This window comes from Chiroxiphia lanceolata, chromosome 20 (assembly GCF_009829145.1).
Source record: "Chiroxiphia lanceolata isolate bChiLan1 chromosome 20, bChiLan1.pri, whole genome shotgun sequence".
NCBI classification, from domain to species: Eukaryota; Metazoa; Chordata; class Aves; order Passeriformes; family Pipridae; genus Chiroxiphia; species Chiroxiphia lanceolata.
The window spans coordinates 10,972,142-10,997,903 of record NC_045656.1 but is presented as its reverse complement, the minus strand read 5'-3'; the positions used below and the strand labels follow the sequence as shown (position 1 = coordinate 10,997,903).

At 49.6% G+C, this 25,762-nt stretch overlaps 1 protein-coding gene across 4 annotated transcripts in view; it reads right to left on the bottom strand.

Moving 5' to 3' along the window:
• Positions 1 to 3,912: 3,912 nt before the first annotated feature.
• KSR1 (kinase suppressor of ras 1) overlaps positions 3,913 to 25,762 on the bottom strand; it is a 52,110-nt gene continuing 30,260 nt past the window's right edge. The window contains exons 1-19 of one of the 4 annotated variants that reach the window (XM_032707264.1): positions 23,692 to 24,035; positions 17,347 to 17,494; positions 15,959 to 16,382; positions 15,737 to 15,741; positions 13,880 to 13,940; positions 13,448 to 13,531; positions 12,812 to 12,873; positions 12,598 to 12,704; positions 12,178 to 12,346; positions 10,934 to 10,975; positions 10,344 to 10,398; positions 9,600 to 9,642; positions 9,115 to 9,494; positions 8,929 to 9,025; positions 8,572 to 8,705; positions 8,032 to 8,163; positions 7,626 to 7,761; positions 7,148 to 7,281; positions 3,913 to 5,248 (exon numbers count right to left, since the gene is read on the bottom strand). In XM_032707264.1, the coding sequence (XP_032563155.1) occupies positions 5,170 to 5,248; positions 7,148 to 7,281; positions 7,626 to 7,761; positions 8,032 to 8,163; positions 8,572 to 8,705; positions 8,929 to 9,025; positions 9,115 to 9,494; positions 9,600 to 9,642; positions 10,344 to 10,398; positions 10,934 to 10,975; positions 12,178 to 12,346; positions 12,598 to 12,704; positions 12,812 to 12,873; positions 13,448 to 13,531; positions 13,880 to 13,940; positions 15,737 to 15,741; positions 15,959 to 16,382; positions 17,347 to 17,494; positions 23,692 to 23,808 (2,409 nt within the window). In that variant the 5' untranslated portion in view covers positions 23,809 to 24,035 and the 3' untranslated portion in view covers positions 3,913 to 5,169. Of the gene's footprint in view, positions 5,249 to 7,147; positions 7,282 to 7,625; positions 7,762 to 8,031; positions 8,164 to 8,571; positions 8,706 to 8,928; positions 9,026 to 9,114; positions 9,495 to 9,599; positions 9,643 to 10,343; positions 10,399 to 10,933; positions 10,976 to 12,177; positions 12,347 to 12,597; positions 12,705 to 12,811; positions 12,874 to 13,447; positions 13,532 to 13,879; positions 13,941 to 15,736; positions 15,742 to 15,958; positions 16,383 to 17,346; positions 17,495 to 23,691; positions 24,036 to 25,762 lie in introns of those variants that run through there. The other 3 variants (XM_032707261.1, XM_032707262.1, XM_032707263.1) reach the window with 3 other exon arrangements.

Genomic DNA, 25,762 nt, shown 5'->3' with positions numbered 1-25,762 from the left:
AGTGATGGCAGAGAGCAGGAGGTGTCAGAGAACAGCAACAGAGAGTAAGGACAGAGGAGGTTCCTGGCAGGTAGGGAGCCCTGATGGGCACTGAGTGCACACACTCCAGTGTCATTTCATACTTGATGTGTTCTGGGTTTAGGTTTGTGGGGTGGGATGGAAATGGAACAGGGTAATTGCACTTTACCTTAAGGAAGTGAGCCCTGGATTCATTCACAGGAGTCCAGCAAAAGTAGGAAACAGGGGATGAGTTCCAAACTGGAGAGAGTGAATACACCCAGACCTGTCTGGGGGGAGCATCACTGCACAGCCCATTTTCCATGCACATGGCTAAATAGGGGAATTCCTGTGCCAGGATTGGTATCTCAAGTGTCTTTTCAAAGAAATCTCTTACTTCAGCACATCACCATAACCCTTTATAGAGGCTTGTTTGTGCAAACAGGACACAGTGCACGTTCATTTGAAGGGTCAGAAGCTCAGGGAAAAAAAGTCCCACTGTTTGTACCAGGCTGAGGGGTCAGCCCCTGCCAGGCAGAGGGAAAAGGGACAGGTGAGGCTCATAAGGGACAGGTGAGGCTCATAAGGGAGAGCTGAGGGCTGATGAGGGGCAGGTGAAGCTCATTAAGGAAAGCTGAGGGCTGATGAGGGGCAGGTGAGGCTCATAAGGGACAGGTGAAGCTCATTAGGGAAAGCTGAGGGCTGATGAGGGGCAGGTGGGACATGTTCTGTGGGACAGAGCCTGGCAGAAAATGGCTGTGCTGGGATAAGGTGCAAGGCTGGTGAGCTCTGGGGCCCGGGAGGCAGAAAAAGGTCAGGTAGGTAAAAGGCTTTTTCTTTTTTTAGTGTTGTTTTTCCTGGCAATGCTGTGTTATATTGTCCATGTGCAAAGGGGTTCTGCTCTGGGTGGGAGGGAGGCTCCCCTGCCTCAGTTACCCTGCTGGGAGCCAGGGCTGGGCTGAGAGGAGCAGGCTGACCTCTGAGGAGGAGGCTGGGATGTGTTGTGTCTGGCTTCCCTGGATTCTGCTCCTGTCAGTTTGTGTGAAGCCTGAGCTTTGTGGGTTATTTGGTGCCTTCTTTGAGTGAACCCCCATTTCTGAGGTTCAGAAATTTGAGTTTGGTGTGTCGAGCACCCAGCAGGTCTGGTTGGAAGGTTTAAAATGCCCTCGAGCATTATGGTGCAGCTGGCGGAGGCTGGATGGTCCCTTTTGGTGGAGTTGGTCTCCCTGGGGCCGTGGGTGCTGCAGTTGGTCTCCCTGGGGCTGTGGGTGTTGGCTGCTCGTGTTCCTGGTTCCAGGGGCTCTCTCAGTGGAGGGGCCTTGCTCTGTCGGTGCCCTGGATAACCCAGGGCAGTTCTGGGGTACAGCCATGGGCCAGTAAATGTCAAACTGCTCCGGGTCACAGCTGGGGCAGAACCTTTGTGCTTGGGGATGGGAGTTTGTGTATTTTGATTTTTTAAATCCAACACCTCTGCCCTTCAATTTTAATTGAGAACTAAATTATTCTTTATGAAAGACAACAAAGTTTATCTTAAGCTTTTTATTGCTTGCATATGAGAGATGTAGATAAGATGGATGACACGTAAAGTAGTGCTTTTCTGATGCCTTGGGCCATTCCTGGCAGGACAGCACAATGCCATCGTTATTCCCACACAAAGCCTTTGGCAGCAGCAGAACATTCCCGGGATTAATTAACACTCAGCAATGGCACTTCCAGTGCAGAGCAGGGTCTGGCTGGCAGAGCTTTGTCCCACTCTGCAGGTGGGAAGGTGGGGACAGAACCTTGTGCAAAGGAGGGGGAAGGTGCTGGGGGTCCCAGAATGGCCTCGAGTGTGTGTGGGACAGCTGCTCAAATAGTTCAGTGCTTCAGGAAAACTAAATGGTAGCTTCATTAACCATTTTTAATAATGTGGCTCATCATATCTGGGAGGGGAAACTTTGATAATTGCAAATGGACTCAACATCTCTTAAAGTGGCCTCAGTGTCTCCTGGTGTCTCTTGGGCTCTCTGGGGTGGCAAAGGGAACGGGAAATGCCAGGAATCCCCTTCTGCTGCAGGGCAGGAGCAGAGGGTGAAGGAGCTCGGTGTTGGGGGGTCACTGTGGGAATCTGCTCCTCTTCTACTTCAGCTGCAAGGAGATGGGCAGGGAAAGGTCAAACCACGACTCAGTAATGCTCACTTTATCCAGAGCAAAGATTTATTCACTGAAAAGGTTCCTACATATCCAGAATTCCAGTAGCATAGAGTGCACTCTTAGGTTTTTTTTCCTTTTTTTTTTTTTTTGCTGGTTGCATAAACTAATACAGAAACTGTTGTTAATCCTAACAATTTGTAATTAATTTAATAGCAATTCTGGAAGACACTCAGTTCATAGAAAATATAAAAAAAAATTTGTACTGTACAAAGTTTACATCACATTTGAAAAGAAAACGTGTCCATGTTCACCATGTTACAGACCATTTACATTCACTACTGACGTGTGGCTCCTGTAGCAGCATTGTCACAGCTCCAGCGGGAGGGGACAGGACGTGTGACATGAACACAACCCCGGGACTGGCTTGGTTTGCTGAGGGACAGCAGAGCCCCGAGCCCCCAGGCCCTGTGGTGGCTCAGCCCAGTGCCACTGATTGACACAAAAATAACCCCAGAGACAGGAACTGGTCTGTCCTCTGGGCTGCACTGGGACCAGAGGCTGGGCTTGGTGTTTAAGGGCAATTTATGGGAGTTCCACACACCACCCAGGTCAGGTCACATTAGAATGCCAAATTCTGTTAGAGGCAGGTTTTGAACAACCCCCCGTGCCCAGGACTGCAGCAGGGCATGTTCCCAGCTCGGTGGGACATGTCCCAGTGTCCAGCACACTGACCTGGGGCACAGAGGGGCAGGAAGGGTCCCCACAGCCAGGGTTTGAACTGCATGTGAGGGCAGTTGCAGGAAGGACAAATGGTGACAGTCTGTTGGGTTTTTTAATTCTTTGTTTCAATCTGGCTGCACACCCAGTGCTGGCTGTGCTTCCCCAGCCCGGCCTGGGACAGAACCTGAGAACATGCTGAGTTCCCACCTGAACATCCCGGGTGTCCCCGCTCTCGGGGACACGGACTGAGCCCAGGGGCTGCAAAGGGACAGGCTGTAGGAAGCCCATGGGGCTGCAAAGGGACAGGCTGTAGGAAGCCCATGGGGCTGCAAAGGGACAGGCTGTAGGAAGCCCATGGGGCTGCAAAGGGACAGGCTGTAGGAAGCCCATGGGGCTGCAAAGGGACAGGCTGTAGGAAGCCCACGGGGGGTTCCAGCCGAGAGGCAGCACTCCCTGCTTTGGGTTTGTGCTGTGCTGCTGTAATTTAAGCAGCACTTGTGGGAAAACATCTTCTGCTTAAAGCTGCTGACACAGTTACTGAGAGAAAACAAACAGTAGCGAGTCCTGCAGAGCCCGAGGGTGCAGGTGAAGCTGCTGTGCCAGGAGGGGCTTGATTTGCCTTTACCAGGGGAGAGGAAGGAGAGCAGAGAGGACTGCAAGGCCACATCTGGCCATGCCAAACCCATTTCTCTTTTATATCCAAGACACATTTCAAAAGTCTCTGTCAAAACACTTGGGAGAGGTTACAGCTGACACACAGGAGTGAAGGTCTCTGCTCAACAGAACTCAGGTTTTGTGCCACTTAGTTCCCCACACAAGGCAGCCGAACCGAGGGCTGGCACTTTGGTTGCCCACAGGATTTTAGAGCTTCCCTCCCCAAGCCTCAGGTGAAATCCTTGTGATGGTGGGGAAGGGGATCTGGATGGGAAGCACGAGGGAGCCTCTGGTAAGAGAGACTGCAGTTAATTGGCAAGAGGATGATGAATCCATCACCTCAATGTGGTCACTGGCTGCTGGCTCCATAACCCCCACACTGTGCACTGGAGGGGGGGGGGGGGGGTCTGGTCTTAAAACAAACCTTTGAAACAAGTCTGAGCTGTTGGACTGAGGTGGGGCCTCCAGACCCTTCCTGGTTGCAAGATTTCTGTTGTTCCTAAGTTTTTTACCCAAAACAACTGCTGGAGTCCTGTATTTTTCACAAAGAGCTTGAGGTTTAAATGGGGCTGATGGTAGGTGGTGGCAACACTGTGTATGTGCAATGACTCTGAAGCTCTTAACAAGCTCAGTGCATCAAGGTCTTACTTAATGCATTATTTAGGGCCAGCTTTTCCCTTTTCCTATCTCTCTTGCCAGGTACACCCTGGTCCCTGAGCAAAGACAATCCCACCATGGGTTTGTCTTTCCCCATGGGAGGAGAAACCCACACTGACTTCCCCAGCCACTTCCCTGTGTGTAGGATGGGGACCTTCTCTCCTCCCACAGTGTGCAGGGGTTTTGTTTGGGCAGGACCAGGGCAGTTGGCAGATCCCCTGCTGTTGACCAGCCAACAGTGATGGGGCTGGAAGGGTCGAGGCTGTTGGACAGTGTTATGTTTCCAGAAATGCCACAACTTCAGGGGACTGGAACTTGTGCCTAAATTTCAAAAGAAAAATTTGCCCCCTGTGCAGAGCTGTGACGTGTCATGGGTTTATTTTTAAAGGCCAGCAAGTCTCAATTCCTCTGGCATTGTATGAGAAGGAGCAGGTTTTAGTGTGAGTTCTGTGGAGAAGAGCACTTGAGTCACTAACTGAGCCAGCCCTCCTGCAGCAGGACATCTGTGCTGAGTTCAGGGTGACCCAGAGCTGGACCAGCCCTGCTCAAACAGACCTCGGGGTTCAGTGCCTGCTTTGGGCAGGTCCCAGTGCAGCAGGCTGGGCTTTACCTCCAGGAAGGAAATCCCCCTCTGGGAGGCAGTGCCTCGTAGGAGCCACGTTCCTGTTCTGCAGCAACTGTCCCACTGCTGAGGGAACCCACAGCTCTGAAGGGAGAGCGTGGCTCCTACTGACCACAGACACAAGGAGGAACCAGAAACTGTTCTTCTATCTCAGTGCTATTTGAGAATGGCTGTAGTTAAACTTGATTCACTGTTTATTATGTTTAAAAAAATATAGTTCACACAAAAGTATCATGTAAACATTGTTTAAATAACTGCTGGTGCTCAGGCAGGACACGGGGCTGAGCTGATGGTCTTCAGAGGGGCTGCACCAGCCTCGGCACGGAGGAGCCACTGAGGGTTTCTGGTGCTGTGTGGGAGCAGAAACAGGTCACAGGGACACCCGGCTACAGCTTTGGGTTACTCGGCTCCAGGATCCCCAAGCCAAATCTTTCAAAACGCAGGACAACTTTGCTACTGTTAATGCTGCAGAGAGTAGGGAGGGGGGAAAGTGTTACTGATAATTCTTCTTAAAGCTACAGCCCTATCCAAGGAGCTGAAATAGGTTCGGTTCTGCTCTCGTACCACCCAAAAGAGGCTCAAGTAATTAAGCAGCAAACACATGAAGTTATTCATGTGAACCCCATCAGTGGGAAGAAACACACAGACAATCTGATTTGCTCAAGCAGGAGGAACAGGAGGTTTTCCCAGGTACCCAAAGTGGGGGGAAGCCTGACACTGTTTTTCAGGGAACACTTGGTTCCCTTGAAGTAGAAGGGAATCAAAAACTGACAAAATTCTCTTTGTAAGAGAAAGGGGGGGTTTGACAAGGTACATGAATAGGTTAAAAAAGCCCAACAGAACAAACCCAAACCCCTTTGCTCCTCTATAAAGGTGCATAAAGGTGTCTCTCCCCTTGCTCTTACGCTGTTGACAGAGCCAGAAGCACTTCCAGCTCAGAGCCTTCCCCACGGGGGTGGCAGCAGAGCACGGCCTGAGCATGGAGGAGACTCAGGGAGTGGATGTGGGTGTTTGTCCTCAGACAGCAGAAACCCTGCTGGCTCTTAGTGCATGTTCTCCTCTGCCCCTGCCCTGTCCCCTCCAAAGCAGTGAAAAAAGACCTTTTCTGAAAGGCACGTGTTTGCTGTGGTACCTGTGACTCTGCCAAGCCCCCACGGGAGTAGCTCTGCTGACCAGGGGATGTAAACAAGCAAACCGTAATATTCCAAGCACTACATCTGCGAGGGGAGGAGGAGCTGAAGGGCTTTCCTCCTCTTTTACACAGCGCTGTAGCTGATCCCAGCTGAGCCCCACGGGCCTGTTCTGGACACTGCCCATGGCCTGCTCCCGGTGGGCTAAGGACCGTCAGCTGCTCCAAGTGGAGCAAGGACCATCCTTTCCACTCGAGAACTGGCCCTGGCTGCAGTGCTGCCCCCCAGCCCTCAGCTCCTGCTGGTTTGCAAGTGGAGGTTCAGTCCTGGCTGTGCCACGACAATGTCCCTGTCACCTTCAGCCCCAATGCCCCAGCACTGAGGACACGGCGCAGCCTCAGCGGAACCGGGACCGCGGGACACGCCCCGGTCACTGCAGTGAGGGCAGCACTGACCCGCCGGGCAGGACACCCAGCCCAGGCTGGCACGGGCACCTGGTCAGGCAGGGCAGGTCCCTGCGCCTTCCCAGGGGAGTCACAGGCTCCTGGAACGCTCCAGAGGGAGAGGAGGCCGCGGTGTTAGGCAGGAAGGTCTCGCAGACAGGAGTGGTTATTGAAGCAAACAGCCCACACCAAGCAAAGGCAGAAAGGAGAACTCGGATAAAGTGTTGATTATGTCCATGGGTTAATTTCGTGGGTTGTTTTTGCTTTTTTAATGGAAGGTGATTGTCCAAGTTGCTGGTTAGGATACGACACATGGAAGCATGCAAGGTGGAGCCCGTTATTGCACCAGTAGCTACAACCTACAAAGAAATATGGGAGGGAAGGGAAAAAGTCACCATGAGAGTTAGTTTTCAGTTATTTAAAGCAAGCCCTTGAGAACTACATATTGCAAAGCTTTGACCAGGCTGGAGCAGGGGTTAGTGCACTGTGTGAAAGGATCTGTCAGAGGGGAGGGACACGTGTCTTCAGGGCCCTTCCCCTGCTGTTGGTGGATACTCTCTGACACCAAACAGCTGGATCAGTTTGGATCTGCTGGAGGGGGGTGAATATGGTGAGCAGGCAATGAACTGACTGAGGTGGCTTAACTGCATCATTTCCCAGAACCAGAGAAGCAGAAGAGCACAGTGTTCCCCTCCTGTCTGGTCTGACAGCCCCCAAGAAGGCAAAGAAAGCTCAGAAACAGTAATTTACATGGAGTGACATAACTGCTGGGAACAGCAGCAGGTACTCACTCAGCAGACTTCCAGAAGTGCCCCGGGTGGGAGAGCCGGCGGTTCAGTTTTGGCAGTTTTTCAAGCATTTCCATGAGGACAGTGAAGCTGGGCCGCTCGCTCAGGTCGAAGGCCCAGCACGCCGAGAGGATTTCCTGCAGGGGACATTTGGGGCTCGTTACCTCACTTGGCTCACAGGTCAGCTGTGCACTGGCAAGCTGACTGAGCACTGAGATGTGTGTGAGCCCAGGCAGACACTGACTGCTCAACACAGGGCCTGGACACCCTTACAACCCAACAGTTTCCTGGTGCTGGGGAATGTCCACTTCTGCACAACAGCTGGAAGCACAGGCTTAGCCTCTAACCTGGTCTGCCATTCTCATCTGTTCTCTTTCCTGCCCTTTATCTTTAGAGTTATGAGTGAAATAAATCTCTTGAGACAGCTCCCCTCTTCCTGAGAGACAGCTGTATGGAAGGACTCCTGCCCTGGGGTACTTACGTTGACTTCCTTGCCCAGACTGACGGTTGCCAGGAGCTGCCTGACGCCCTCGCCGCTGCCGATCTGCCAGATGAGCGCCTGGGCAGGCTGGGTCCTGAATGGCCACTCCCGGGCCTGCAGCTCGTACCACACCGTCCTGCAAGGCCAACACACACATCAGGCCTTTGCCTGCCCCAGGGGAACACACCAAACCCTGACACTGCTCCAGCTTCTCCAGCTGAGCTACAGAAGGTGCCCAAAGCTGTGCAGCAAACTCCTCCCACCATGACTGTTGCAGTACTGAGGAAAATGCATCCCAGCTGGAATCCCCAGTCTGGGAGAAGGGGATCCCTGACTGGAAGGCTCAGGCCTGTAACAAATCTCACTTAGCAAGCTCTCGTGATACTCTTGGGTGTTCCTTCCTTACCCAAAGGCATAGATATCTGCAGCTTTGGAGAAAGGCAGCTTGTCTTCATCTTTCCCTGGGGCCATCTCACGGACGATCTCGGGGGCCAGGTAGCACAACCAGTCATGAGGCAGCTTCAGTTCATTCTCCCTCCTGAGTCCAAAAGAAAGCAGCAGCACTGAAACACTGGTGTGTAGGTCGTGTCTGTGCTTCACCTGATGCTTTGACTTTATTTACTCAAATGTTTTTGCCAACTGTTTGTTTCTCATTTTCTTGCCATGTTAACAAATAAGCACATCAGCCTGACTCTCCAGCCCACGCCTGGGCTTAAAGTTTTGTTTGTTCTGTGCTCTGAGTCTTAATCCATCCATAACTTTCTACTCTGTGCTGCTGGAACTGTAGGAAGAAATCTGCTCAAAAAGAAAACAAAGCAAAAGTGCAGAGTGCAACCTGAGGGTGCACTAAAGCACCTCACACTCCTTGGTACCAGGTACTGCAGGAACCTATTTGATCATCATTTGTCATTCTAAAGGTGGACCAAGCAGTGAAACCTCTGCTCACCTTCCTTCCTGAACCACACCGGAAATTCCAAATAATCCAAAGTCGGTGATCACAACTTTGCCATTGTCATAGAAAACATTCTTGGATTTCAGGTCCTTATGTACGATGCCCTTTGCGTGGAGATACCCCATGCCCTGGGAAATACAGTAGAGATGGAAATGTTGGAGGGTTGGTATTATTGCCAAGCACACTTTGCTTTCTAATACAAACCCCCTCTCATACCTGCAGTGTAAAGGATTAGCTGGGGACAGGGCACTTGTGGGACTTGTGCAGGAAGGTGTAAGGGAGCAGCTCCCAGCTCAGAGTGCAGCCCCCAAGCTCTGGTCCAGTGGCCCCATTGGCATAATGAGCCCTTACCTTGATGATCTCCTGTGCTATCTGCCTGGTTTTGTTAATGTCCAGGGATATCTTGGGGTCCCTCACAAAGGAGTGCAGTGTCCTTCCTTTGCAGAAGCTACAGGAAATTTTTGCACATTAAAAAAAAATTAGCCAGCTATATATAATACTTATATTTTAAAAATAATAGTAAGATGCTGTCCTTACCTGGTAATGATTGCTAAGTGAGGGGGGTTCATGCAGGCTCCCATGAACAGCACCACGTTCTCGTGCCGGGTCTGTCTGTAGTTCATCACCTCCTTTTTAAAGAGCTTGAGATGATCCTGGTTGTTGCCGTCGATCTCCAGCAGCCTGATGGCCACCTCCCCGTGCCACTTGCCCTTGTAGACCTTCCCCCAGCGGCCCTGGCCGATGGGGTCCCCCAGCTGGACCTGCTCGAAGGGGATGTCCCACTCCTGCAGGTACACGCTGGTCTGGCTGGGTTTGCGGTAGATCATCCCCTGCAGGTGCGGCCGCCGGTTCGGCAAATCCTCCACCTCGTCCTCGTCATCCTCGGGCTCCGATTTATTTGTCTCTGGTTCTTCCACCTGTTCACAGCAAGGGAAGGGAAAGGTGTGCTCAGAGTGCCACGGGGGGGCAGAGCAGCCCAGCAGCTGCTCCGAGAGACGTTCGGGGCCAACCCACGAACCCACCTCTGCCTCCCGTCCGGCTCCGCCCGGGCCTGGCTGGGCAGTGCTGCAAGAGAAAATAACATCTGAAATCTACCTGAGGTGGAAAACTGAGGGGGCTGCATTGCCATTAGGGGAGGGGGAAGAAGCAGCAGAGAACAGATCCTGGCAGAGTTATAGTAGGTCAGACAAGAATACAATTCCTGCTCCACATAACAGAGAAGGACTCTAAGCTCACTCTAGCAAACAAGGGACAAAGAGTCTGAAGTGATTCTCAGTGATTAAGTGGCAGGAATTGATTTGGCAGTGGCTCTGTTATTACAGTGTGTTCCAGGAATGGATACTCCCATTCCTGCTCCTGAAAGCCCTGCAGTGGAGCAGCCCTGTGAGAGCTGGCAATGCAGGCTGCCAGCTTTTCCGTGCCCTGCACTTCACATCCTGAAAGAGCTGTTTGCTTGTGGCTCACTGGGCCTTGCCCCTTGAGTCATAAAACTCCAACTTCTGTTCATCCCACCCTTCTGACCTGGGGACTGCACACCCCCCATAACCAGGTATTAAAGGCTTGGACTCCTTAGTGTCCCATTTAGAGTTAAGTGTCATATTAAGCTTTATAAAACTAGGGATACCAGCATCACCCTTGCTGACTAAAATTATCTTGTGAGTTCTCAGATGTTAAGACCAGTTTTGGCCCTAACACAGCATTTCTGGACTGAGCTGGGATTATCAGGTAAACACTGTGCAAACAAAAGGATTTCAAACTCTACTTACTTAGTGTCTGCAGCAGTTTCTGGAGGTTGTGCTGTTTGTGCAGGACTGGGAATTTCTGTGAAAGTAGAAACAGTGACAATACATCTTTTACACTTCAATCTCATAGATTGCAAGTTTTAACATTGCAATACCAATTATTTCCTTCTTATTCAGGAATTATAAACTCAATTACAGACAATGATTTTATACTTCTATTCATTTAAAACTATGCTCATCTCTCCTATCCATGTTGGCCCAGTCCTCTTCCCATTCCCCTACTGATCTGTAAAGTCTTTCTGGCCAGGCACAGAACCCTAGAAGTGAGTCTTTTTAAAGGAGGAACATGGATGTGGATAGAAGCCCATAGCAGGAAGCTAATGTTGTACAGCTGAATATTCAAAGTTTCATCTCAGTACATAAAAATCACATCAATGCCCTGGCTCAGGGGAGAGAGAGGCCCAAGTATACACTGAGATAAGAGAAAGTCTGAATTGGTTTAGACACATTTTTTTAAAGCAGGATTATTGTTCTTTGGCAGCATGCAGAGGTTTACAAACAGGCTGTGTTTTGGCAGTAGAAGTTGGTTAGTAGAATTAAAACAATCAACTCACCTGGGAAGATAAACTGTTGTCTATGCTGAAGGTAGTAGGCAGCTTTTTAATTAATTGGGGTTTTGTAAAAGAACCGCAAAAAAAAACCACCAGGAGAAAAAAACAAAACAACACAAACAAGTTAGAGGATCATCAGTGAGTGCCCCAAGTGCATTCCATGAATTAGTCCCAGCTCACTGCTGGGAACGGATTAGTAGATTATCAGCCTGCTGAGGGGGAATTCCAGCACATGCATTGGGAGGCCCCTGACAGAGGACAGGTATCAAACACAAGCTGTTACCAGTCACAGTCTGGGGGGCAAACAGCACATTCAGACCCCCAGTGGCAGAAGCAAATGTAGAGCCCAGGAATGTCCAAGGCAGGCCCACGTGCTGCCTGGGACTGCTGCAGTGCTCTCTCATGTCAGCTTTGCAGAGGTGCCCCCCCTCCAGAAGCTGAAGCTCATGAGCCATCTGCATTTTTTTATTTTTATTTCAGTCTTTAATTTCTGAGTAGTTTGTCCCAATACAAAGTAGCTGCAGTGGAATCCTTACACTAAACTGGTTCTGTTCCTGCTCCTTTTGAGCAGGCTCAAACAGCAACTTGCACTCACAGTTCAGAACCTGATGCAAAATTCAGCAGTTCCACATCAAAGGAGTTACATTTATTCTCAGTATGTAAATCTTTGCCCTTGTCAGAAATTCTTGCCCCTCTCAGCTCTGGTAAAAGCTGCACATTGGGGCTCTTAATCCATAAGGTATGTAGGGTAAACTCTTCTCCACCAGACATCTGTGTCAATGGTTTAACAAGGGGTGTTGACTGTGGCTTATATTTTGGAATGGCCTGGTGAAGTCCTTCACTGCAGTTCTCATTTTTACAGCCTGCTCCTGCCATCACCCAGCTCCTGATTTAAAGCCCCTGGTGAGCACACATAGCAGGCAGCATGCATTGTACAACACAAGGGGAAAGGCAGGAGAAAATATAATTTTATTTTAGTCCTTTTCCAAAAAGGAGAAAAGAGGAAGATCAAATCATGTAAGAAAGGTGCCAACATTCCTCAATAATCTGTTTCCTACAAAGGTCTTTTGCTGATATCCTTCAAAAACTTGTAAGAACAGACCATGTCCTTTTATCAGGTAACAAAGTACACCTTCACACCTTGCTTAGGGCACAACCATGTACTCAGAAACCTTCAACTCCCTGGTCAGCCTCTACTTGCAGAGGCCTTTCTGCTCTGGACAGGTCTCCTAAAGAGAGGGGTTTACCTGGGAAGTTAAAGCGCCCGTCCCTCTGGCCCATGGGAGAGGGGTTGGGGGGAGGTGTTGCACTGGGAGGGTTGGAAGACTGGAAAGGTGCTGGGGAAGATGGAGTAGATGAGGTTGTAGAGGAAGGATTACTGCTGGAGTCCAGGTGGTTTATTGCTGGTGGATGCTCCTGAAAGCAAGGAAAATCACTGGTGAGAAACAGTGAAAAGGACGAATTGCCCTCAGTGTTTGCTGGACAACAGAGAGAGGGAAGTTGTTCCCAGCCTTGATCATGGCACTGTTTTCCTGAGTAAGCACCTGCAGCTGAGCACAAGCCATGTTTTACACAGAGAAAATGTCACACAGCAAAGTCTCCTGCAACGTGAAAGCTCAAGGTGCCATTTTGGCTCCAATCACTAAGATCCTGCTGCCACCACGTACCTTTTTAGTTAGTGCTTTGGGGAGAGTTCCAAACTGTGGTTCTGTGGGTCTGTCTACTGGATTATTGATATCAGAGGGGACAGACTCTGTTCTTCTTATTTTTGCTACTGAAAACGGGTTGAAGAAGGGAGAAAAACAGCTTAAATCAGAGTTCTTATTCTTGCTATACCATCAATTACATTGAAATGCCAAGAATTTGTAGAAAATTACTTACTGGGAAGGAAGGATATTCTACAAGCAGGTGCCTCTTTAGTACATTTGTTGTGACATTTTAATCTGAAAGAGAACCATTACATGTTAAATAAGGACTTGTTCTTTCCCAAAAAGAGGAAGCCTACCCTTAATTTGTAATTCTTATGCTAATCTCAGAGGGAGTTCTGGAATGCCCAGGCCCCAAAGCAGCAGTATTCATATGGAGAATCCTATTATGTGTGTCATTAGACTAATGAAGGCCATATACATATCTTAGCATCTGATTTATTTTTAATATAGCTACTTTCACTGACTCTCATCCAGCAACAGTGAAGCACTAAAATCTCAGTGCTCTGGACTAACAACCCAGAGAGAGAAGCAAAAATTAAAATCCTGGCTGTTATTTAGGGATCCAGCTCCCACTGTGAGATTTGCCCAGGATGAGGTAGGAAGTCTGTGGCAGGGAAATAAATTTGGTTCATTCATGTGTCAAGCTGACAACCTGAAGTGTGAGTTGTTCCAAAGCATCCCTTTGCTAGGTCAGAAGGACTGAGAAATGGTGCCACTGCCAAGAGTGCATCCCATAAAGAGCTGTGTTACTGCAGGTTGTAATGAATCCAGTTCCAGGCTGTTGTTGTGACCATCCCTGTGTGCTCACCTGCAGTACTTACACTTCACCCCGAACATCATGCTCTTCTGACAGACTTGGCAGATCTGAGAGAGCCAGGACTTTGTAGAGAACCTGAGACAAGAGGGGGAAACTGGTGTTAACTGGTGCCTAAGGGAAGATGAACCTTTGTGGGTAGTTACAGGCTGTACTTGAGCTCTTTGTGAAAGGGGCAGGGGGTGGTTGGTGCAGAGCCCTGGCTGGGCTGATCCAAACCAACCTCAGAGCCGTGTCCCCCGGGCTGTCCCTGTGTCCCCTGGGTTGTCCCTGTGCTGCTCACCTGTGTGTCACTGTCCCCTGGGCTGTCCCTGTGTCTCCTGGGCTGTCCCTGTGCTGCTCACCTGTGTGTCATTGTCCCCTGGGCTGTCCCTGTATTCCTCACCTGTGTGTCACTGTCCCCTGGGCTGTCCCTGTATTCCTCACCTGTGTGTCACCGCCAGGCCAAAGTCTCTTCGTACCGTCTGAGGGGATCCCTGGGAGAGCTCTGGTGGGGAACAAAAGGAGGGTTTAGGGAAGCATTGCCCACACCTGCTCACCAGTGTGGACAGAAAGCAAACAGTCACTGCCACAGTCAGCCCCAGCAGCCCAGAGTGTCAGCACCACAGCTCAGGCTGTTGCTGCAGAGCTGCTGCAGCTCCTGCCCTTGCACTGGTTTCCATTGATTTGATAAATCGTGATGGTTTACATTTAGGGATTACAGAAGTCCATCTGATCAGGTCTAAGCCATTCTTAAAGTGGAAAGTCAGGCTTTATTCCTAACTGGTTTACTTCCAATTGGTTTACCACAAATACCATCAGCCAGTTTTCATGCAGTGTCAGCAGATTTCAGAATGTTCTTTTTCACTGAAAATTATCTCAGTTTTCTAGACAGGGTCAGCATGACCCAGGATAAAAATGTATATGTGAGCTCACTTAGTGAGCTGGTAAGTGCAGAAAGGGAGACCTAGACTTCAAAGGCCAATCCAGCACTCCAGTGGTTAGAGCACATAACTTTCTGAAAACCCTCAAATACTCAGATTCTGGCATATTTCCTGAACTAAATCTATAAAAAATATTCCAAATCTGGACTAAACTCAAATCTGCAACTGTCAGCACAGCCAGGGCTGTTGGTGCTTACACGGAGCCAGTCTCTCACTTGACCCTAGATGGCACCAGATTCTTTTTTATCATTAGTCCAGTATAGTTTTAAAGGTGTCTGTGGTCTTCAGCCTCTTGGGCTGCAGTGGTTAGCTGCTTTTGCAGCTGGTCCAGTGTGGCCATCCAAATGCACAACCATCCAATGGATCCCAACACAGCTTCAGATGGCTGTTAACATGGGGTAAGATGGATAAACCCTTACTGAAGAGTTCTAATGAATATAAACCAGTTTGGGATTGACTGGGACTCACCAGCCCACAGCAGAGATTTTAACCCAGCCAATATGACTGCATGCAGAGAAGCACCAAAATCCTTCATTTCTGCCTGAATTTATTCTAAAGCTTTTTTCATTTATTGCACAAATTATGTCACTCTCCCCAGGGAAATGCTCAGATTGCTGCTGACATTTTCATTTTATAATCTTCCATTTCTGAAAGTAATTCCTGGGGTTTTTGTTTTAAGGTATATGTGCAGTGCTATAATGTCCTTATTTGGACTTTTATACTTTTTTTAATGCTTTGATGCTTTTGCACCCTTTCCAAGCTGCTCCAATCTCTCTCCATTAGGTTCCAAGGTTGTGTCTGGGACACACACCCCTCAGGGTAGCTGGAACTCCCAATAGCATGGGTATGGCACTGGATAAAAACACAGCCCTGGTCCTGTCAGACATTAACCACGTGAACAGACTCCTCAGTACCAGGGGAATATTGCACATTCCAGCACTTGCTGAAGCTTTCTCAGAAGGCTGCACATAACTGTCTAATTTCATTGCAGAGACACTGGGCAGTGAATATCCAAAGACACAAAATGGTTAGATATGACATTTCTAGTACCAAAAGGCATCAGTACCAGCTGTCTGAGGTAGAGACAAGCACTTACACCCGAACCCCTCATTTTAACCCTTGAAACATCACTATTCCTTTTCCTTGCTGTTGTCATCTGAAAAAACATCAGGTACAAAAAAGTAAAAGCCCTGCAGTTCTGCAGCAGGCCAAGCTCCTGCTCAGTTAACAGAAGCTCTGGGACAGGAGGGCCTGTGGAGACCCTCCAGAGGCTGCACAGGGATGACCAACAGGGAGCTGACAAGCACAGGTTCTTCTCTCTCAGCAAGGCACTGCAGACACCCCCAGAAGAGTCTCTTACCGAACCTAGAAAGAAAAAGAGATATTTTTTCTTAGCCACCATATTCCTGTGACAGGATTCACACTGGGCTAGAACAGGAACTGCTGCCTGCAGCATTTGCTGTCGGGTTTGCAAACAGCCCTGGTTTTGCACAGGCTCCTGAAGCTGCTGCAGTGCCAGCGCTGTCCTGCCTACACGTGGCACAGTTTGGTGGGGAGAGCTCCAGTCGGGGAAAGAACTTACTTTATTGGAGGAACTTCATCTATCCTGTTTCCCAGCTGTGATTCGTGGGACTTGCTCCTCGTGAGGGTCGGGAAGTTGGGCAGCAGCTGGAAAACCTTCCGGCAAGGGGGGGGAGGAGTCCGTGGTGGCTTCAGCTTGTGGCGCCGCTTGGCCTGTGGGGTGGCCGGGGGGGTGATGGTGATGCTGTGAGTCCTGGGTGCCAGCCTGCCCTGGGCCGGGGGCACCAGGGGCTCCAGGAGGGTCTCTGTGTACACGGAGGGGCCGAGGCTCTGCAGAGGGTCTGCGGGGGGGGCCGTGGACACGGAGCCACAGCGGGGCTGGGGGCTGGCCCTGGGCACGGGCAGGGCCGCGGGGTCCGGGCAGGAGCTGCTGTCCCGGCGCATCTCGGGCGGGGTCACCAGCACGTCGTCCTTCAGCTCCCCACCTGAGCAGAGAGCAGAGAGCACAGTCAGTGCCTGGCACACGGGGCAGCACCTCCACACCCACACGGGGCTGCCCTGGCTCTGAGGTGCCCCCGTGCAGGGGGTGCTGTGCCTGTTCCATGGGGATGGAGATCCCACGGGCTCCAGCGAGGCCCAGCCTGGTAAATCTCAGCACAGGGCCTGAGTTTGGCTTCTGGGAGACATATACCTGGATTTTTAAAAGTGCCATTTCTGTCTAAGTGAATGCCATGACTTCTGAGCAATGGCTGGTTTGACACAGTGTGGATGGGAAATATTTGACAGCCTGGGACAAGAAAGATTAGAAAAAAGGAAATATGAAACTGAGCTGTTTGCTGACTTTTCCATTAACTAATCTTTATGACTTGCAAATGAATGAACTGTCATAATACCAACAGGAAACATCACCTTTCGGTGACAGATTGATAATTGCTACAAAGAAAGATGTAATGCATGTTAGTACCAGTCTGCTAGGAGAGGCTCCTGTACAAACAGATTTTACAGAGCCTTTGGAAGCGCCTGGGGAAGGTGACAGGGCTTCTCTCTGAGCTGGCAATATGAGGGGAGGGGATCACCTACACGGAATCTGGTTGTATTTGTTGGGTGAAGGATGTGGACTGACTGATGGAGGATGAACTGGAGCATTAGACACAACTCTGAACAGAGAGGGGAAAAAAGATATAGTCTATTGAGTAGGAGAGGATATTTCCTCATACATTTATTTCCATTTATTTATTTGACTTCATGTCAAAACCAAATCCAACTCAGGTCTCTAGCTGTGTTTGATCAGTGCACCTTCATGGACATACAAGAGCTGCAGACTGACAGTGGTTACAGAATATACCACAGACACTGTCTGGAGGGTTTGCAGATTCTCACATGAAAGGGAGCAGGATGGGGCTGGGTTGCCAAGACCCCAATTCCATGTGAGAACAAGACAGTCTGTACCTGATTCTGTCACCTTCCTTAGGCAGCTCAGTGCCCCGTTGAGCCTGGAGCACTCCTCATCTCTGGCACCACACCTCTTCATTGTCTCCTTCACCTTTGACTCATTCATTTCTAGTAAGGCATCCAAGGTCAGCTCCTCTGGTATCCTCTGCAGAAAAACAAGGCACCTTTTTTTACTGTCCATATCTAAATAGGACTGTCACCTGTTGTTCTGGCATACTTTGAATAGTGCCCTGTCTCACTGCCTGGTCTGACTCATGATTTACTCAGTTTGGTAGTGCCCCTCTCTTAACAGATCCAGCAGTGCCCAACAGCTGCTCCCTGCCCCATGTGTGAGTGTGCTCTGCAGCACTGGGACTGGGCACTGGCTGGTATTTAAGTTAGGTTTAGAGGTGATTGAAATATTCTTCTCCCCTACTGGAAAGCTTTCACTCAGTACTTTTGCAAAGCTACCAATGAAACAACTTTTTCCTTAAAAATAGCAGTCAGAAACGAAACAGGCCTAAAACCTGAAAAACCGTCAGATAAAGATGTTTGGCTTTTTAGTAGTGAAGTGAAAAGCAGAAACAGTGAGGAAAATTACTTCTTTTCTTGAACACAAAAGAAATGTTTTGACAGAGATAGCGACCTCCTCCTCCTCGTGCATTTTTCCTCCATCAGAGAACCAGCCTTACCCGTATCCTGCCTGGAGAGATATTTGTGCAGAACTCCTACTACGTCTTAATACACCAAACCCCCACAGAGATAAGGTTCAGATCAGGCAGACACAAAAGATACAAGAGCCTGGAAAGCACAAAACGATCTGGTATTTCCTGACACAGAACTGAGCTGTGTCTCTCTCTCTTCCCCCATTCAAATGTTTCCAGTGTAAGTCTGCAGCAATTGTGGTTAATAAACAAAACCAGGATATTTAGCCCAGATACCCAGGAATTTCCCTGAAAGTTCTGCCTAAACAAACCTCCCTGTTGCCTACTCTCACAATGAGATCACAAATTTCACAATATTCGACCTCTTTCCTAAAGCTTCAGCTCCTGGAATCAAGCTGTATAAAAGGGTTTGAACTTTTATCTGAAGGGGAAAACTCAAAACTGTGTCTCAGTGCCTGGAGAAACAGAACATTGGAAATCCTCTAGTCCTTAAACCTCACTTCTGACTCCAAAGCAAATGTGAATGTGCTGAATGTCCTTTAACAATTGCATCTTTCTTAATCCAGACTTGTGCTTCTGAGAGCTGACGCAGGACTTTGAGCTGTGACAGTGCTGAACAGCCCCAGCCTTGGGAGCTTTGTAGGTGGTAACACAGAGAGTAATCACAGAGTTTCCATTTTTAGTAACTGTGGCATGGAGCAAAGAAAAAGAGTAAATTAAGAAAGGGCAGAAGTCTAAGAAACACATCCTGCATCTTCTGTCACATGCCCTGAGCCGGATGAAACACAAAACAGAGCTGACTCAAGGAGAGCCCAGGAATTTAAATGAGCAGCAAGCACAAAGCAGGGCCAGAGCAGAGCCAGAGTTCAATGAAGTTTGGATCGATTTTTTCCATAATTAATCTTTGCAGAATAACAAAAGCACAGACATCCCAGCTGATGCTGGGTATTATTACTCATTTTTCTGCACACCTGCAGCATCACGATGCAGGAGTAAGACTGCCCCCAAAAAGCCTATTCCTGAATGATTTCCACTTGGATAAAATGCAGGAAGCTCAAAGACTCCAGTAAAAACACAGTGCAAAATCTATCTCCTGGGAACCTGCTCTGATATCACACTCCAAAGGACAACATCCCAGGGGTCTGGATGCTCAGAGTTGCACCTGGGATGGGTTTGCACAGCTCCAACACTGCAGCATGAAGGCAGCACATGTTTGCCCACACAGAGCCCCAGAGAGCTGGGCTGGGAACAACAGAACTGCCTCAAGTCCTTCCTACAGTCTGTCCTTTCCCCAGCATCCCCTGAATTCCTCTCCCTGGAGTCTCACAGCAGCAGCTTTGCCCTGCCATGCAGGGGGCAGGCCCTTGATGACAGGAAAAGGGACCAGGACAAAGGTGGGCCGAGGTTTAGTGCAACATGGAGACAGCTCTTTACCCCACCCCAGGTGCCCCTGGCTCTGGAGCAGGGAAGCCAATGGTGCCCTGTTAAGTGTAAGGGAAAGCAGTGTCTCACAAAAACATTTATCCCATTTCATGCTGTCACACAGTCTCAGAGTAAGCGGGATTACAGCGATGTAATTTTTGAATTATCTTGAAACATTTCCTCACCCCACTAAGAAAACAACCCTGGCTACACAGCCCTTGTTCTAGGCAGCAGCCTCATCCCAGATCCCAGCAGGAGCTCCCCAGCCCTGTCACCCAGGATCCCCTCACCTCCCAAGCCTTCCTGCCACACATGTAACCAGTAACTTATTAGAGCTGTCCGTGGGTCAGTTGGTTAAGTGGAAGAAACCTGAGGTTTCCTCAGGAAAGCAGAGCTTTTCCCCCACTGCCAGTGGCAGCTGGGATGCAGGGCCAGCTGGGGTGGGACTGGTGGCAGCACCATTGGGGATCTGGTTTCTTCAATGCCTGTTCTGTGGCAGGAACCAGCCTTCCAGCTGGATCAAGGATTCAAGCCTTCCTCATTGCAGAGAAAACACCTGAAAACAATTTTTAAAAGACACCAAACTATTGAGCTCTTCCGAGTGTCAGGGACTTTTCCCTTTGTCCATCTATTTGCAGGACACAGTCTCTGAGGGGGGGCTCCACAGCCTGAGCCCACTGCTCTGTGCTCTCAGCTCAGTGTGTGGCCTGGGATGGTCCAGCTGAGCAGCAGAGCCCCCCCAGCTCTGCACTCCCAGCACACAGACCCTGGCAGAGGGGCCTGGGCCCACAGGCAAACTCCAATCTACTCTTTTGCTCAATAGTTTAATTTTATAAAGACAGAATAGCAAGTTGTAGGAAAGTATAAAGTACAGAAAAGGAGATTATATTTAAACAATCCCAGTGACCTTGAGCTGGGAGAGCTCAGACTTTCTGAACCTGCTGCCAGCCCCCATGACACGCGACAAAAGAAATAAGCCTTCACTGAGGGGGAGGGAGGGGCAGTAAGAGGCTTTCTTTAAACAGCCACTCATGTGCTGCACATATGTGGTGGCTTAATATAAAACTGGCCAACCTGATCCCTGTAAGACTGGCCTGCAATGCTTTAGCTCTGTGCTAGCCCCCAGCCAGTGTGACAGGAGGAGGGTCACTAGTTCAGGGGGGCTCTGGGAACAGGTTCTGCTGCTGCCCTGGCTCAGCTGTTGTGCTGGGGGGAGAGTGGCCCCCGTGAAGGGCCCTGACAGGGTCCATTGCAGAGGGGCACGTGGTGGGCCCCAACCCCTCAGTGTAATTCTGGGTCCTTGCACAGGGGTTACCCCCAGCACTGAGGGTGAGAAATGTGGGTCCATCTGACCTCTCTTTACTCTTCACTACCCTTTACTGCTTCTTCAGTGGGTGCTGAGGCTTCTCAAAAAAAGCTTTAAAAATGCAGGTTAAAGGCTTGCATTAAAGCCGAGATCAACACCACCTCCTTGGGCACACCTTGCCTTGACAGAGGAAGCTGCAAAGTATTCAGATAGTACTCTAATAATAAGGTCAGATTTAATTAGGAGAGAAAGAGCAGGAGAAGACAGAACCTGATTTTAATCTCCAGCACCTCAGTAAATCTAAAGCCTTACCACGGTAAGGCTTCTGCTCAGCAGAAGTGATGTTAAAAAGCCCAAACCAGGAAATCACTCCTCTCTACAAGAGGTAAAAGGACTTTCCTATAAAGCCCTCCCACTTATCAGACACAGACTGCACTTAATGGGACACGTTTGAAGAGAGTAGAGTGAGTACCACTGCATCCAAGGAGCCATCCAAGGGTTAGTCTCAATTAGTCTGGGTGAAGAGTTCACACAAGTCTTTAATCTTGTCTGGTGTCCAACTTAAATCCCTGAAACATGGCAAAAATGCTGGTATCTAACACAGTGGAGGGGTTATTTTTGGTAAAGATTCCACCCTGCAGATAAGCCTATGGAGCTAATGCTGCTGCTGCACTCTGCAAAATCAACCTGACCTGCTCCTCGACCCAGTAGCCACAGCTCTTCCTGTAAAGCTGGACAGTTGTCAAGGCCCCAAATGCCTCCTCTCAAATCAATACATTCCCTCTCCAATCATCCTCCCGTGAAGCAGCAGATGCTGGAAGAGAAAGCCCATTACATAAGGTGCTTAAATTCCCACTGATAGCTCTAAGCAAAGCATGTAAAGATGCTCTTAAGAACATCTTGTGCCTGCTAGTTGTTATTTTGCTCTGGTTTTCTGGTGCCTGGGGAAGAAGGTACTGAAAAATTGTTGCATTATTAAATTCCTGGAGATTTTATGGGCATTCTGGAAAGCCTCTCACATGAAATTTCCAGCCTGCATTAAGCTGTGAGCAAAACCAGGCTACGGTTTCACCTGACATCACCCTCCTTGCTGGCTCCCCTCGCAGCAGGCGGGGGAGAGGAGCTGCCAGGCTCGGGGCATTCCCTTCCCCTGGCTCTCTGGGACAGGACTGCTGCTGTCACTACTTCTGTGGAAGGCAGAGGTAGCAGAGGGAGAGCAGGAGCCCGGGGCTGACCTCAGGCCATGAATGATTCACCCTGAATAAGGCTGCCAGGGGCACCTGCACCCTTGGCAGGGGAAGGGAACCCTTGCAGTGGGAGAGAATATTTTCCAAGAGCTGTTTACACTGGGGAGGGACCTTCAGCTGGAACACAGAGATGGAGTTATAGCTCAAGGAAGCCTGCAGGACAGAGTTAATCTGCATATACACAATTAGCACATCCAGGATCTCTGCTATCTGGTGGTCCAGTCAGAGCTCCTGCTGCCAGACCCACGGAAATCCCCAGCAAAGAGCCACAGTCCTCGTGGCCTGTTCATGCAGATATGCTGACAGACAGAGATGGGAGGATACAGCTGTGGAAGCCTGATAGGCTTAGGCAGATCTGCCTCTTCTATCCCCATCCAAAGCAAGGATGCACGCACAGAAAACCCTCAGCACTGCTCTGACAACTGATCTGCTTCAAGCTGGACCACACTCCATGCAAACAGCACCCTCTGCCCTGGGCTTGTGGTACCAACCCCTGGCCAGTGGCTCATCCTCTGCAGATTTTCCCAGGGGCAGCAGGAGACTCTGGGCAGACAATTCCTGCTCTGCTTCCCCTGTGCCCAGCGTGCCCCTGCCTTGCTCAGCTCTGCTCTGACAAGCAGGACTTTGCCATAAATGAGGAAGGAGATGGGCTTCACAGGCTGGCAGGAGGTCCCACAGGAAGGTACATACACTGGGAGTCAAATACATCCCCCAGGTGGAACAGCCATAAACCAGCCACAGCCACAGCACTGCTGCCTCTGCTCCCACAGCCCCCTGGGTGCACAGCCCTGCTGCTGCACAGCAGCTCCTGGTCAGGATGTGCCTTCCCCGTGCATGGCAGTCACCCACTCTAAAAACAGCCTTCCAGGCTTGACTGACACCCACCCCTGCTCCACGGCCGGCCCAGACATGCTTCACAAGGTGATGAGGAGATGACTCTGTTCTTAAGTTACTTTTTAAGACAGTGACAAGTTACATGTGGGAACAAATATAAGTTTTGTTTCTGGGAAGCACAAGAGAGAGGATTGCTTTCTGTGCTGAAGAAAATAAGCCAACAGAGATTTTTTTTAATCTCCTCTTTTGGTAGACATGCCCCAAGCCCAGAACCCAGTAAACAGCTCTGCAAGAGACTTCTTCCATCAGCTTAAGAGTGGGGACAGTGCTCTGTTCTCATCCTCCTTCCCTCCTGCTCCTCCCTCAATTCCCGACTCCAGCTCCCAAGGGGAACAGGATAATCCAGATCAGTGTATTTTTGTAGGACCATTTTCAGAGCAACTTTTATCCCCCTGAGACCACTATATAGCGTAAACATACCTTCTGTCTGTAAGGTTCCTTGTCCTGTCTTTTCTAGATCTCAGTTTAAGTACCTCCATATTATCCACCATATTTAACCATTTTCAGTATTAAACCACACATACACAGTGCTAATCAATCTCTAGAACTCCTAGCCAAAAAAAAGGACTCCAGCATTTCCTAAAAAAAAAAAAAATCCCTAAAAAGCAAGTTAGAGCACAGTGTGAGCCCAGCTCCAAAGCAGAGCCTGCTCCACACCAGCCACCATTTGCTGTGATAAAAATCTGTCTGGAAACCGATTAGAGGAACAAGAACAAAGCAACAGGAACAGCACAGGCTGGGGTGGGGGTTCACAGTTTCTTACCCCTCAGAACTACGTTCACAGAGAGCAAACAGGACCCCAAAGCCCAGGCTGGTGTTCCCCACGTACCTGCAGGGCCGCCGGGCCGGCGCAGCCCAGCCCTCGCACCGCGCGCAGCGTCACCGGCTCGCTGCTGTCCCTGCCCACGGCAGCTTTAGCTCTTGCCCAACGCCATAAACAGTGCATTGTTAGTGCTGTAATCTCTTCCAGAACTAAAGGGTTTTACAAGCAGTCATTATTCTTGTTTTAAATATAGGTTTTCAAAGAAATAAAGGAGCCCAACAAGAAGACGGCAATTATAATTGCCAGAGCTTCGGAGCGCTGGAGCTTCGCAGTGTCTAGAGCAAGTCACTGGGCAAAAATAGTCTTCACTCTGGAGTGGAGGAGTCAGCAGATATTCTAAATTGGAGCTGGTGCTCTATTTCTGACAGGAGAGCCTGGGAGCTTCTGTGCTTCCCTGCATGGCAGCTTTATTTGGGAGAGGACTGGGGGGGGGCAAGGGGAGGGGAGGGGAGAGAGAGAAACAGAGCATTGTTTCTCTCACCACTGAGCCAAAGAACTCTTGCAATTAGGCTGCTTTTCAAAGGTGTTATGTCACAGATTAGCACAATCTTCAAAATACTCCTTCCAGCAACACTAGAAATGCAAAGGGAATCAGAATCCTTTAAAAAAGCAAAAAACCCATGAACTCAGGCCTTTCTCCTGATCTGTCCCTGACAAACAGGGTGCCCAGAGAGCCCCCCACCTGCACCTCCCCCTGTGCTGTGCCTGCTGCTCTGGTCAGCTCTCAGGGCAGCCCCTGGTGCAGCTATTCTGAGACTCTACAGGTACTTGGCAACTCCTCCAACTAGTTGCAGAGCCTAAAAGGCCCAAGAAGAGAGGGCTGTGTGCCTACATGAATACACTATGACAACACTTGTGGGGTTTTCCTTCCCTCTGTAGCACTTTTTGGAAGCCTTAAGAAGGAAACCCAGTATGGCTATTTCCATTTTACAGTGAGCTGAGAGTACCTGAGAGCTGGGAAGCTGTTCCCAGTGTCCCTTGTACACAGAACCAGGAAGGGACTCGAGGGTCTCCATTTTCACTGGGTGAGCTACTCAGCCACCTCTGTAAAGGCTCCCCCACCACCTCTCCCCCACCAGTCCTGTCACAGGCTGTGTGCACAAAGCAGGAGACCATTCTAAAGGATGTAATAACTAATCTATTAAAGCTCCTGCTGTCTGTGATTTCCATTTTGAAAGCTTTCAGCTGAAATGCAGTTCAACATGCTCTATGAAACCTAAGCAAGAGCAGGGATGATCTCATGATCCCTGTGACATTCCTGAAAGGTAGCTCACCCCAGACAGCTCCCTGCACTGTGCTGATGGCAGTGTCAAACACCAACAGTGCTGCATTGCTATTTTCTGGGTAGTGAAGTAACAGGGCCAAAAAAAAGCACTGCAAGAACAGAGCACTTAGTTTATTAGCCCAGCTATTTCCACTTCTCCCAGCTCACAGCCTGTCCCACATGGCTACTCAGAAATCATTTTAATGACCCATCGGGTGCTGCAGTTCTCTTGTCCAGCTAATACAGGTGCTACAGAAGCTGTTTGCAGCTGCTTGAAATGGATGCAGAACTCTTAAAAACTAACCATACATCTGGAATCCCAGAAGAATTTCAGTGCTTTGTACACCTCTTGTAATTCTGTCCCAGAGAACAAAAGGAAGAGTTCCCTACACTGGGCACTGCCTGGGAGGGGGCAGCAAGAGAGCACGAAATCAAAGAAAGAGCTGGAGAATTCCTCCTGCCTTAGACCAAACCCGAATTTGTTCACCCCTTTTAGTGACCACACACACTGAAGGGCAGTCCCAACCCTCTCTGCTCCCTGAACTAGCAGGATGGGGCAGATTTGAACTGTCTACCTCCCTCCCCCCTTCTCTTCACCTCCTCCCTGCCCCCAGTTCTGTAAGCACCACAAAGGATTTATAAAAGAGCTACAAAGACATTCTTTTAGGCTCAGGCAGTTCCAGTAACCTTAGAAACAACACTAGCTGGGAGCCTGGCAGCTTGGCCACGGCACAGGCTGCTTTTATCCTCTCTTGTCACTGCTGCACCTTCAGCTGTGCCACCCAAAACCTCGCTGGGCTGGAAGGCAATACC